Source organism: Mytilus edulis, chromosome 4, assembly GCF_963676685.1.
Source record: "Mytilus edulis chromosome 4, xbMytEdul2.2, whole genome shotgun sequence".
Lineage (NCBI taxonomy): Eukaryota > Metazoa > Mollusca > Bivalvia > Mytilida > Mytilidae > Mytilus > Mytilus edulis.
In genome coordinates this window covers 89,023,968-89,038,529 of record NC_092347.1, presented here as the reverse complement: position 1 = coordinate 89,038,529, position 14,562 = coordinate 89,023,968, and the positions used below count along the sequence as shown (strand labels likewise).

Sequence of the window (14,562 nt, the reverse complement as noted above, 5' to 3'; positions counted from 1 at the left end):
AGAAGTATTACGTCAATTCTGTTTCGTGTTTCATTAACAATTATTTTTGATATGAAAAGCAGCATGTTTTCTGACTATAATACGAAAATAAAACGTTAAATTTCTGCATAACCTTAACTTATTCCGGTGTGTGTTGTTTCACATTTCTAGACTAACCCGTATAAATAAAAGGAAAGTAGTTATAAAATGAAAAATGTATTTTAATATGGGGAACTAAACAAAAAGTTCAAATTCTGCATTACCGATGATTAATCATATGTAAATGAAAATGATGTTCCATTCTCAATTTTATCCTATATTTTTTTTATTCGAACTTATTACTGTCGATAGAACTGTCGTCTGGACGGATTTATCATAAAAACCATAAGTTTTTAATGGGTTCACTTGTTTAAGCTTACTAATACTTGCCAGCAAATGAGGTGTAAATATTTGCATAATATTTTAGTATTAATTTCAATTGTGAAAATAATCTCCACTAATTGAATTCTATTGTAAATCAAAATAATTATAGTCACACATATCTTTCATCAAAATCTGAGAGGATTTATTGACATAATTAATCGCATTTGTTACTTGAGACCCCCAAGTTTTCTGATCTATGACATTTAAAAAAACCTCGAACATTGATATTAAAAGGCAACCTTCCAGAACCAATTACGTTAAAGAAGATTTCACATATAAGTTATACACTGATATCAGTGGTTTAAGTAAACTTGGCGAAGCTTGACAATGGGACATTTTATTTTGGTGTTTTCCGATATTATCTTTCTTGTCAAATGATTGTTTTTAAATGTTTGTTTAACTTTTAAGGTGAGATATGGCGCTCCATTTATAATAAATATGTACACAAGTCAATGTATGGGTGACTTAAGGATTATATGTAAATAATAATACGGCGATAAGATTAGCTCGGTGGCTTGGAGATTAACTCAAGTTGTATAGTGATTTTGTCAAATTTGTCAATCAATATTAATATAGCAACCAGGAATGATATTCTAAGCAGTAGATTCATGATAATAACTGCCAAATTTAGGACTTAACATCATATAATGGAACTTCAAGCATTTTGATAAGAGGGAAAAGTGAATAATTCAGAAGGTATGTATTATTTAGTATTCATGTCCTATGTATGTTTGTTATTCCACAATCTGAAGTACTGTATCTTATGGTTGGGGTGAATTCCTAGGGGATAATAAGGAGATCGTAATAGTGAGGTTCTGGATCCGCTCGCTGTATGATGAGGCTAACGTATAAATGATAGATCTAACCGTTTCAAAAATACAGAACGACAACTTTGAAACGATGATAGAGATATCTGACGAAACTTGATTTTTTTTACTTTGAAAAACTGGTTTGTTTCTAAAAAAACAAAATAGTACTGAAGCGTTTTTGTAATATGGGATTGGATTTGTACCCTTCTATTCCCTTTTGATCAGTCCAGCACAGCAGTTTCCTCATGTTTTGAAAATTATCAATGTGGATTTGTTTTTCGTTATTTTTAGGAATGGCGCTGTTAAATTGGTTTCGATTTATGAGTTTGAATGTTCCTTTGGTATCGTTCGCCTCCCCCTTTTATATAAAAGAGAACAAAAACGTACACGAATCTTTGTAGTTAAATTAAATGCTTAACAAATATGCAAGGGGCTCAGATCACATAGGGGCAAACTGTTTTAATCCATTACCCCTATAAACCTTACTAAACAACAGATAAATTTGTTGTACGGTTACGGATATTGTTAGTTAGGATGGTATGTCAATGAATCAAATGACCTGACAGCAGTGTCACAATGTTTATGCTGCACATTTCTTCAACTAAAAAATAAGGAAACACATATCTGATATGGAATTCCTTATAAGTTGCCGACACTTACAGTTAGGAAGTAAATGGAGTTAATGAGTTAGACCGTGACAAAAACAGTAGTACATTTATTTGAACATTTATATATTAAACTGATATACATTGAAAGAAAGATCTCTATAATTAATATATTCAGTAAATTAAATCTTGGTCAAAACAGGTAATATATCTGGGATTTGTAAGGAACCTGTAACCTACAACACTGTCATTTTCTTTATTGTGAATCTATATTAATGTTTTCTGAAAAACAAATTCTAAAAAAAACGCCGTACTCTCGTCCAAAATTGTTAGGGAGCAACCATTTAACTTCAAAAAAAGGGGGGGGGTATGGTTTTTTGTTTCAATCCGAGGTTTTTTTTTGTCATCAGCTTGACCAGGATACTCTTTTTTCGTCAAATTAAAATATTTTTGTTTTGAAAAAAAGCCTACCCCCTTTGAAGTTAAATGGTCGTACCCTTAGTTCTATGTCTATGTTTTTATAATTATAGTGTATTCCTAACAATTTAAAAAGAAGTAAATAAAAGTATGTTCAGCTATAACACGTCCGCCCCAATCAGTTTATCTACGGATTTAATGTATATATAATTACGACTTAATGCTTCCATAATCAAACATGTATTCAATCCTGAACAAACGACGAGTAGACACATTACGATTCCTTATTATCCACCAAATGTTTGCGTCACATGACTGACTTCAGTCTATTGACATCGTTTGTACCTTGGTTCGTATTTAATTATTACCAAAAATATATAATTTCTATCATATATTTTATTGCATTGCTAGTCCTATTAAACTATATTATTTTGACTTTTAAAAAGAACAGATTATAAGTCTTAGTAATGTATTAAATCTCTTTTATTTATCTTTTTTTCATTTATGATTTGAAAGCGTATGGAAACTATTGCCGAACATGCAATCAAAACATATATATTTAATAAAGAACGGCTTACATGAAAATTAAATAGTCTTATTCATCAAACATGTCAAAGAGTAAATCTACACCTCGACATGAATTTAACTTTTTCAAAACGTATTCATACGATTTTGTACAGCTTTGCAATAACCAATGATTACATTGAGTATGCATTATGGTTGACAAAATTGCTGACAAAATAAAATAGATATAAGGTGTGGTATGAGTGCCAATGAGAGAATAGTCCATCAGTTTCGATGCCAAACATCATTGAATATTTAAGTCTTAGCATTATTTATGTTGAATTTCATTTGTTATCATGTAGCACAATTGTTTTAAATATGTTTGGAATACAAAATATAATTGCTATATGTTTACTTTATTTCTAAGCAGGCATTCACATTTAAATATTTTCTATCTTTGTGTTGGTAAATAAATGCATTTGTCTTACATTCAGGTTAAGACTAGAACTGTAACTTACCATTTGTTGATTTGTACTCATTCGTTCACTTGTTTATGATCCTTTTTATATTTCCAGTGAGATAATGCCGGGCGATATATCAGGCCCAGATTTACATCTAGCTAGACCAAAGACAAGTCCAGCAGCTATTACTAGAACCGGAAGAAGAGGAAAATCAAAACAGGAGGAATCAACTCCGGAATATCATGTTGAATTACTTGAATACGAATGGCCTGATTTACCACCGATTCCGCACATGAAAGATGCAATAACAAGAGAGAAAGTAAGCAAGGGTATCAGTTACCTCTTACCAATTGATAAAGCTAAAAACTCGATTGATAACAAATACAGAACGGACCTTAGGGCCATGTTTCAAGAGCCGTATGCTAATGACGACCTTGGATACGATGATAGCAAGGTCAAACTTAGTGCGCATGTACATTTTGATACAAATGCCGTGGACACAAAATGGTCAAAATCTTTACTGAAGCAAATACCTGTAGAAATCAATTCAGATTCTGATAAATTTAGGAAATTGTATGCACGTTCAGCGCCAATTGGGCGCTCAAAAACAATGGGTTTGGATACGGACAAAATAAGAACCCGATCATGCCGTTATCTACCAATGAAAACAGTTCAACATCCTGAAGCTATGGAACTCCGACAGGAAGTAGAAAAAATAATCAGAACTGTGTATAGTGATAATGAGGATAGCGATGTTGAGACGGAGGTGGGGGATACCAACGCCTCCCGTCATGGCAGGCGGTTTTCACTTTATCCTAGACGAGTTTCGGAGTATAGACCACGTTTAAATACAGAAACTGATAGCTACCAGTCTATTAAGCCGCCACGTTTAAAACTAACAGCGGATAAATTTAATAGTTACGAACAATTGAAATTCACGAAACCACCTAAAGCAGTGATACCGGAACTATTTATATGTAAACATATTAAAAAAGAACGTGCTCAAGAAATTTGGGAATGGTTACATTACGGGGAAGAAATGTCAGAATTTGAGTATTTTCTATCTGTATGTGGGTAAATAAATGCATTTGTTACATAAAGTTTGTTGTGGACGACTTTTTCAGAATGTATATGCAAAGTACACCAGAAAGTCCCAACCCATAGCCCTCATATCCATGGACTTTATTGAATGGGAATTTATCGTCAGTCATAAATTACAATTTAAGGATCAAAATGGACAAGTACATAATTTATGCATTCTATTAAGTAGAAACTGAAACCTTTTTCATGGAAAAGGGTGATGCAGATTCTAAAACATAACTTATGTAGTCTACCAAAGGAAAAAGGAAATATTCTTTAAAAGTATAAAAATCACTAATGGTGATGCTGTTTACTGTTTATAGTACTTGATTGTCTGCTGAACGTTATATATATTCTTCCATCCCACTCATTTTCTGCTTTACTGATTCCTATTTTGTTTTTACTGCGAGTTGTCTTTAACCTAGTATTGATTTCCTGTAAGCTGTGATTTGATCTTCTTTTCATACAAATGATTTAAAAAATTTATCAATTCTTGTGATTTAAAAAAAAAAGGTTGGATATAAAAAAGAAGGTGTGCTAATCAGACAACTATCCACAAGAGACAAAATGACACAGAAACCAACAACTATATATATACAATATATATAGGTCACCGTTATGCCTTCAATAATGGACAAAGCCCATACCGCATAGTCAGCTATAAAAGGCATCGAAATGACAAATTTAAAACAATTCAAACGAGAAAATTAATGGCCTAATTTATGTTAAAAAATTAACGAAAAACAAATATGTATCACATCAACAAACGACAACACCTAAGTTAGTAACAGGCTCCTGACTTGGGACAGGCATATACATACATAATGTAGCGAGGTTATACATATTAGCGGGATCCAAATCCTCTCCCTAAACTGGGGCAGTGGTGTAACAATACAACATAAGAATGAACTATAAAAATCAGTCGGAAAAGGCTTATCTCATCAGATGGATACAGATAGAAATACATCTAACAAAACACAGAGTGAACGTGACCGGGTACTTGTACATCCCAACAACGACACTAAGTACTGACCTGAGAATACGCGCAGTTATTGACAGCTAGTCCAAAGCCACTAACAACTAATAAAAAAAATCATGCATCTAAGACTAAATTATCAACCAGTACACATCCAACCTCCAATGAAGGTTATATGTAATATCTAAATTCCATTACAACTTCTAATAATAAGAAAGGTAATTCGTGTGAAGATTGAAATATATGTTGTGTTGTTGATCGATGTCATATTTCTGTGTTGGATTTATACAAACTTAGCGCTAAAATTTAACTTGCCATTGATGCTGTCCGGTATACGTACATATACACAAATGCTTGCTTCTCAAGACCTTTAGTTTAGTTATATTTAGTATCGTGTTTTTGTCTTATTGGTGTGTTAACCATGTTCTTCGTTTATTTATTTACAATTTTGTGGGCTTAATGTCTAGCGGCAGTTCAGGACGAAAGCAAAATTTGCAATTACCACAAAAGGTTTGTTCTGTAATGCAACTCGACAGGGAAAACAACGAAAACTTGTGGCTGTACGGTGAATATGGCAGATTTGTGCAGACAATATGCCTTGCAATAGACTAACTACTACCCCTCCGACAATGTTCCTTGATGTGCATGATCCTCAACCAGATGTAATAGAGGTTGTATTATTAAGTTTAGTTTTTTTTGTGTTTTTTTTGTGTTTTTTTTTTATGTTTGATGTTGTTCTCTCACATCTCGTTAAAAACTCGGCTTCTCGTTTGGTTACGATCCACTCCCGCTAGAGCGGGAGTGGATCGTAACCCTTGGCTAGCGAAGATAAATTCATCTAAATACTAGTAACTAATTCATGGGGTTTAAGAACCTTCGTATTTCGAAAAAAAATAACGTTTATTAAACACTTAATTTATAAATATGCTTTCAATGCATACATTCGTTTATTCTCTCAATGATTTTTCAATGCTCATTAAATCACATTTGTTTAATATGACCTGGTTCTTTTCTATAAGGACATCTACATCTAGGAAATGTACTTTCAATCTTACTTTCTTTTTTTTCCAATTACTATTCTGGTACTGTGTTGACTGCAATGAATTAGCTTTATGATTACGTGCTGTTTTGTAACTTATTATTTAATTACACGAATGTTCTGCCTCCTTTGCAAGAGCCTTTGTATATTTTCTTTTGTCAGTCAGTGTTGCTCTCTTCACTTACCTATTGTTTTATGTGTATTGCATTCTGTGTACTGCTTTCTCAGCTTAGCGAATATAATTTCTGAGTGTATATACGTATGTGTTCAGCTCTTTCGTTTCCTTTATTAATTTACACCTACCTGTGCAATGATCAGCATTTGTGTTTATTAAATGCACATGAATTTTATGCACATGAAATAAAATCAAACTCTCAAATTGATTTATAACATACTTTTAACGTAAATCTATTTACAAAATGTTATGGGAAACAATAAACAGTAAACGCATGGCAAAAAACGAAAAAAGACAAACCGTATACAAAACACAACATAGGAAACTTAACTTGAGACCATGAACCCCAAAAAGACTCCGGATAGGATCTCTAATGATCTTGAAGCATAAGCTGATCCTGAACTACATGTGGCATCAAACGTATTGCGCACGCACGTAAGAAAAAACCTGTTTATAAGTATTGTTTGGTCAATCACACTGAGGAAAAGAGAACGAGATTGTGGTAACTGTTTGAACATAATAATTTACCATCGACAAGACCTCCGATTATGTCGATTGGCATATGAGCTCTATATTAATATGAATAGATACCTTAGCACATGCAATAATATAATGCGATTTGCATAGTTCTGTTAAATATAACAATGCATTTTTTGTGGACCAACTCAACGAAATTACTCTGACAGCTGACAAACTTTTCAATAACTGAACACGTTGAGCACACTCCCATCAGGTGCGGATCCAGCCATTTAAAAAAACGGGGGGGGGGGGGGGGTCCTAACCCAGGACAAAGGGGGGTTCCAACTATATGTCCCCATTCAAATGCATTGATCGTCCAAAAAAAGGGGGGTTCCAACCCCCGGAACCCCCCCCCCTCTGGATCCGCGCCTGCCCATTGAGTCTGTCAAAGACGCATCATATGTCGCATGCAAACCAATTCAAACGTAGTCGAATTATTGTCTTACTAGACAAAAATGTACTCACGATTTTTTTTTTAGCTTCTTGTAATAAATAATGATAAAATCTGACTGCTTATAGCGAAATATCTTTTTTATTCTTTAACTTATACAGTTAAATGAGTTGTTGCATGACATGCGTTCTGTCCTCTTTCGCGTAATTGTTAATAACATAATGATAGTTTTTTGTCAGTATTTCTTACACAGTGTTTTCTAAACGGATTCGCAAACTAGTAATGCTGGAACTTGCATGATATTTTTTTAGTAAAATTTACCGTTTGTACTTAAATATAGGACCCAATATTTCCACTTTTTGATTCTGACTTAGAAATAGCAATAATAGATATAAAAAAAAAACTTATCTTACCGATAAATGAAAAACTTTTCATGATAGTAGATTTTTGTTGAATTGTGTATAATGGTAAATTTAATTGCTAAGTTTCATTCGATACATTGGTTTTGTACCTATTCTGACATCCGACTATGGCGTCTTTAAACCTGAGTTTTACTGTGCGAAACAAATGTGTAGTAAAACTCAGGTTAAAAGACGCCATAGTCGATGTCAAAATAGGTATTAGATGAAACTGAGCAAATTGACCAAGAGTGTGTGTTAGTTCTGCATTGGCTAGAGATAAAGGGATAGGGGTTGAGATTTAACAAAACACGTTTAACCAGCTGCATTTTTGCGCCTGTCCCTAGTTTGGAGACTCTGGCCTTTAGTTTTGTATGTTTATTATTTTTTATCTTAGTTCATTTATATGTTTTTGAGTTTGGCGTGATGTCCATTTTTACTGAACTAGTACGCATTTTTGTTTAGGGGCCAGCTGAAGCCCGACTCCTGGTGTGGATTTTTCTCACTGTGTTAAGACCCGTCGTTGGTCTTGAAATGTTTTCTGATATATTTGGTTTGGTTGTTTTCTTTTTAATACATTCCCCATTTCCCTTCTCAATTTTATTATTGATCTCTTCTGATTATAATCATGTAGAATATAATGAATATATATGTGAAATGCATTTTGATTACCTCGTTTTGTTACATGTATATCTAAAATTAATGATAAATCGTACATTCTTTGAACATGTCTAGTATATTAAATAGGACAATTTTGTGAATGTACCCCTCAAATTATGTTATGGAACATATTGACATTTGATCGAGCATTTAGTCAAAACCATATGTTTAATTATTTTTTTCTATAACACTTACAGCATAAACAACTGTTAAACAGTCGTACAAAATAGTTCATAAGATTTATAAAACTTAAAGTGGCTTTCAAATTTAAGACTTGACATATTTTAAACGCATATAATAAAGTAAATATATGGCATTAGTGCCAATGCAACAATTCTCCACAATAGACAAAATGACACAGAAAATCAACAAATAAAAGTCACCATTCGGCCTTCAACAATGAACAATGCCCATACCGCATACTCAGCTGTAAAAGTCCCCAAAATGACAATGTAAAATAATTCAAACGAGAAAACTAACGGCCTTATTCAAAAATGAACGAAAAACAAATGTGTAACACATAAACAAACTACAACCACTGAATAAAAGGCTGCTCCTGACTTGGGACAGGCACATACATACAGAATATATGTATCATGTTTTAAGACTATATTCTTCTCTACAGATATCTTATGTGTCGTTTGGTTATAGTTTCTTGGAGTACATATAGTCGTTTTAAATTTCAAATGTTTCTTGAGGCGCATTATAAAGATAGACATTTATCCTGTCTCGTATTTTCTCAATACTGGTAGCAAACGTATGATCCGTACTGCATGTTAAAGCAATGGTTTTAAGGAAAAAGACAAATAAAGTTTAATATCTTTTTTTTATAAAATATTGACATTTTGTTCTTCATGGCATAAAAAAATTTCCAGTTGTTTTTATGATATTGTTTTGTGTGTTATATACTGCAGAATAGAATTTTGTAATCATTATGGTACTTACTATACAATACTGGACGTTAAGCAGTAACACTTTACAGATTAAACATTTAGTTTCATTTGGATGAACCTTTTCACTTTAGACAAAGTATTTATCTTGCCGACATGGAAACAAATAAAGTTACAAAATATTGTCACCTTTTTTATGAAGCCTATCTGACTGCTAACAAAAATAAATAATTAATTTGGTTTCGATAAATAAGAAAAAAACAAAATAATTTAAACATTGGAGTTTTGAAATATATTTATTAGTCTACAAAACTAAATTGAATAATATGATACTTGGTTTAATTGTCAATAAGCCAACTATCGACAAAATACAAATAAGGGTACAAACAACAAATCGTCAAAGCTGGTCGAAACAATGAGCAAACTCCGTAAACCGTAGAGTCGGCATAGGACGTTTGCAATTTTATAAACAAGACATTTTTTACCTAATTGACGTTTGCAGCTACATTGTGTATTTACGCTTTTTTGAAGGGACTTTTGCGCTTTATCAAAATGACATTTGCGCTTCGACAACTTATTATTTGAGTTATCATGGTTAATTCATAAATGTTTTTAAAAAAATCATTACATATCCAAAACGCAATACATTCATATATATGCATATTAATTTCTGTGTTATTTGGTCTCTTGTAGAGAGTTGTCTCATTGGCAATGTTATCACATCTTCTTTTTTATATACGTCTTCAAACCATCATTTTTATTTCTATTGAATTCGGTAAACTTGGTTAATATTTTATGTAAACTATCGTCACAGGTAAAAGGCGCAAGTGTCCGGTCTATTTAGTTCAGATGTTTCAAATTTTAAAGCGCAAATGTCAATATTGATAGTGTAATAAAAATCGCAAACGTTCTCGTAAAGTGTGGCAAAAGGGTGACAACTCAAAGAGAAAACTTATACTCAAGCAACTAAAAACAATTACAACCGCTGGACTACACGTTTAAATTATGTGACAGGCATATATAAGATTGCGGCGGTGTTTTAGTTGTGCTCAACATTCGACTTACTGTGATGATTCATACAATCAGAAATAAAATTTGTTAGAACAAGTTGAAAAGGCTTTCGGGTTAGGGTGGAGGTAAATCAAATGTATTCGTTCAGCGTATATTCACTTGTCATTTGATTGAGTTATAAGCCATGTAAATTGATATTTTATACTGTGTCTATATACTGTGTTGAGATGTTTCACCATTGTTTCAAGTAATGGGGAAGATTGGTTCCTATTAAAACGTTTAAACCCACTACATTTGTTTGCACCTGCCTTTAGTCAGGAAACTGATTATCATTAGTTATCGTCTGTTGCTGTGGTTCATAAGTGTTTCTCGTTTCTTAATTTTTATATAAATTAGACCGTTGATTTTCCCGTTTGAATGGTTTTACACTAGTCATTTTTGGGCCTTCACATATAGCTTGCTGGTCAGTGTGAGCCAAGGCTCCGTGTTGAATTACTTTTACCTATAATCGTTCACTTTTACAAATTGTGACTTGGATGGGTTGTCTCAATGGCAATCATACCACATCATTATATATATCTACTAACAACCAGTAGATAATAAAAGAACAAAATAAAAAAAGTCCCGGATTACGAATTCTCTCAGTTACTTAAAGCTAGAGCATAGCCTAAGTCCAATTAGTAAATTATAGATCATGATTGTGTTCCCGGACCAAATTACCAACCTTCTCATCTCCAGGGGCGGATCCAGAACTTTTCATAAGGGGGCCTGCTGACTGGCCTAAGGGGTGGGGTCGCTCCAGTTATGCTTCTGTAATTCCCTACATAATCAACCAAAATTTTCCCACGAAAAAGGTAGGGGGCGGGCACCCAGCACTAAATTCTAAAATAAGGATGTTCGCTACACTGTTTTACAATAGAAAAAGCTTTTTAAAAGACTGTTATACATTGATAGTATATATAAAGGAATTTAAAAAGCAGAAAAAAAGAAAAGGTCCGTGTGCTTGTTTTCGAAATATAAGCCATAGAAAATCTGGCGGGAACCGTTTCTCTCTAGTTTTTCATGTATTTAACATTGGCACTTTTTTTTCTTTCAAAAAACATTAAAAAAAAAATAACAAAGATTATATTAGATTTTTAAAAACGGCTTTTAAAACAACATGTTTAAACAATATGAAAAAAATAAGGGTTAGTGGGTAAATTTTTATTGGCACTTACAAGGATAAAACTAGAGGATACCAAATATCTGACAAACAGTCAAAAATAGGGGAAGCAAACATCCCTAAACCCAAGACCTTGCTAATATGAAAATAAGATGTGGAATGAGTTCCAATGAGACAACTCTCTATCCAATTCTCAATATATATGTTTATACAAGGTAGTTGCTATTTCTTTAATGACAACATGAAAGGGTACATGCTATATATGGCTTTCTTTTATTAGTGGCCATTGATGACGGATAAAAACGTTAAATTAAATCATTATTCCATGGGACGGATTTCTTCCATTTTAATCTGAACCAATTCAAGAATATGACAACGGATTTACTTATGTATCATACGTGATCATGGAACACTTAATCTATTATTGGCGATCTTTGGATATGATCTAACGTTTATTTCAGATAATTACCAATTTTTAACTTCATTTCATGTATCTTTTTAATTATAATTGAACCACATGGGATGTCTAAGACATTAACATTCATATTTATTCACTTATTTATATGGTAAATGGTTATATTATATCTAGTTGTAGCATTTGTTTCCTCAATGATGCATTTAATAACCACACCTTAACGATATTGTTTATATATCTACATCATTATATATTTATGAATTTCCACTTGAAATATTAAACGACTCGGTTTTCATTCATATGACGCCTTTTCTTTTCCAAAGATTCTTCATGCTCTGTAATGTTCGTTTCAGGCCATATAAGAAATCGTTCACATCAACATGACCAATGACTAAATGAATAAATAAAGACCTCAATTGTGTAGATTTACAAGACATTCCTTAAATAGATATTAAGTCGATGAAAGAAAAAGAAAAACTTTTTTGTATGAGGCTGAGAAACTGGGTAAGGGTAAGGTTCTACCGAGCCCTTCCACAGTAAAAATGTTTATATTTTTATGACATTGACCTAATATTGTTTTTATACTGCAACTAAACTAATACTTAAACATTGATATGTTATTAAATCATAACATAATTGTCAAATTTATTTTCATCCCTTAATTAACCCCTAGCTGATTGTGGAGAAAGTGTTTCATGATGAAATTGACAGTATACAAAATATAGGTATATGTTGCTATATTTAGGAGATAAACACAACGATAGTTGCAGTATAAATAGTCCTAGATATATTCAAAAACCAATCTGTCAAACGAAGCACAGTTCAAATTGTATCTAAATTTGGTGCACGAGGAAACATATCAAGAGGCTACACTGACATGTGCAACTAAGACTAGTATTATCTTCAAAGGGGCTTAACAGAGGGTCTTAACAGTATATTAAAATGTATAATGTCAAAGACATGTTCTTAGTTTTATGGCGTAGTTTATCATAGAGGCATGCACCGAATTTAGTTCAAAGTTCTCAAGTCAGGGTACGATTTGAGTTAAATGATTTTACACATTCTGTCACATGTCGATGAATGTGCAGTTACACCACTGTCTAATGTTAGGGTGCTCACAAACATGATTAATCCTACCACATTCTATATGGCTTTACATGTATGTCTATCCCAAGTCAGGAGTCTGAATTTTAGTGTTAGACGTTGATTTATATATCTGTGATATGTTTTCGGTAAATATGTTTGATTAAAATAAGGCCGTTAATTCTGTTTTGTTATCCTTTTTACGCTTTTATAAATATGTAATTTTATCATTGTTTAAGGCCGTACGACAGACTAAAATTGCTAACATTCACATCATTTGAATATACTGTATATATATATTAAGTTGTCTCAATGGCAATCATACCACGTCCATTTATTTTGATAAATATCTTCATTTGTTTAAATTTTAACACAAAACCTTTTAAAATATGACAAACGAAAGCTACTGACGAGGTACCATACTTGAGACTTGTGAAAGACAATGTGACTGAGATAAACCAGCTATTGTTTTACATCACACTCCATCTTGATGCATACATATCAAAATCACCAAAGAATTACAAAAGATACAGTATTATTAAAGAATTTAATGCTTGCGGGTTCTGAAATCAAGCTAACAGTACTCCACATGCTGATAATTAATCATGCCGTCTATATAATAATTTTATAATGATATTATATTATGCTCCTTGTGAGCCCATTTTATGGAAATAAAGCATCTTCTTCTTCTTCTATAGGCGCCAAGAACGCCAACAAAGAGGAAAAAAAATTAGGGTTGACGCCTTCGAACATGTTGAACACCGCCAAATTCTATATGTGCCTTTCCTATGTCAAATAACGAGCCTGTAGTTCAGTGGTTGTCGTTGGTTTATGTTTTACATGTTTGTTTTTCGTTAATTGTTTTGCTTTACATTAGGTCGTTAGTTTAGTCAATTGTATGGTTTCATGTATTCCATGTCCTGGCCTTCTTTGGCCAACTATATGGTATGGTTTTTCTCATTGTTGAAGGTCGTATGGTTGCTTTTATTGCCAATAATTGCTTACAATCCCTTCATTTGCACTTTAGTGAATATTTGTCTCATTGACAATCGTACCATATCTGTTGTTTATAAAGTGTGCTGCTGGAAGCTAAGTAGTTTCTGCTCCAGAGTGATATCCATCAGTAATGTGCACACACTAGACATATCGTTTTATGCATATAGTAGTGTTAGTATTAGTTTTGTAATTCAGGTTATATTTTCCACCTATATAGTCTTCGTCTTTATTGGTCCTACGTATTTATACGAAATGGACAATGACTATATACATGTATATACAAATTAAATTGCATCTGGGTCAATATCCCTAATGCCCCTCCAATTGACAAAAGTTGTGTGTAAACAAAAAAAATGTGTAGTGATATTGTACATATTTCTATTTTTAACAAGCTAAGTGACTGAGCTTAACCATTTATGTTGATTTGGAAAGTAGAGGACCATAGAATAAATGTGCAAAAACTATGGAGTTGATATATATATATTCAAAGTAATAAATTTTCGAAGAACTTATTGTGTGAAAAAAAGAGATTTTTTTCCATGAAGAGCTGCATCACGAAAGATTTTTTG

The 14,562-nt window shown here is 32.6% G+C and overlaps 1 protein-coding gene across 1 annotated transcript; it reads left to right on the top strand.

Moving 5' to 3' along the window:
• Positions 1 to 493: 493 nt before the first annotated feature.
• LOC139520939 (uncharacterized) lies at positions 494 to 4,298 on the top strand. The gene is made up of 2 exons (XM_071314041.1): positions 494 to 1,098; positions 3,313 to 4,298. The coding sequence occupies exon 2, from the start codon at positions 3,320 to 3,322 to the stop codon at positions 4,274 to 4,276; it is 957 nt and encodes a 318-aa protein (XP_071170142.1). The 5' UTR covers positions 494 to 1,098; positions 3,313 to 3,319; the 3' UTR covers positions 4,277 to 4,298.
• Positions 4,299 to 14,562: the final 10,264 nt, after the last annotated feature.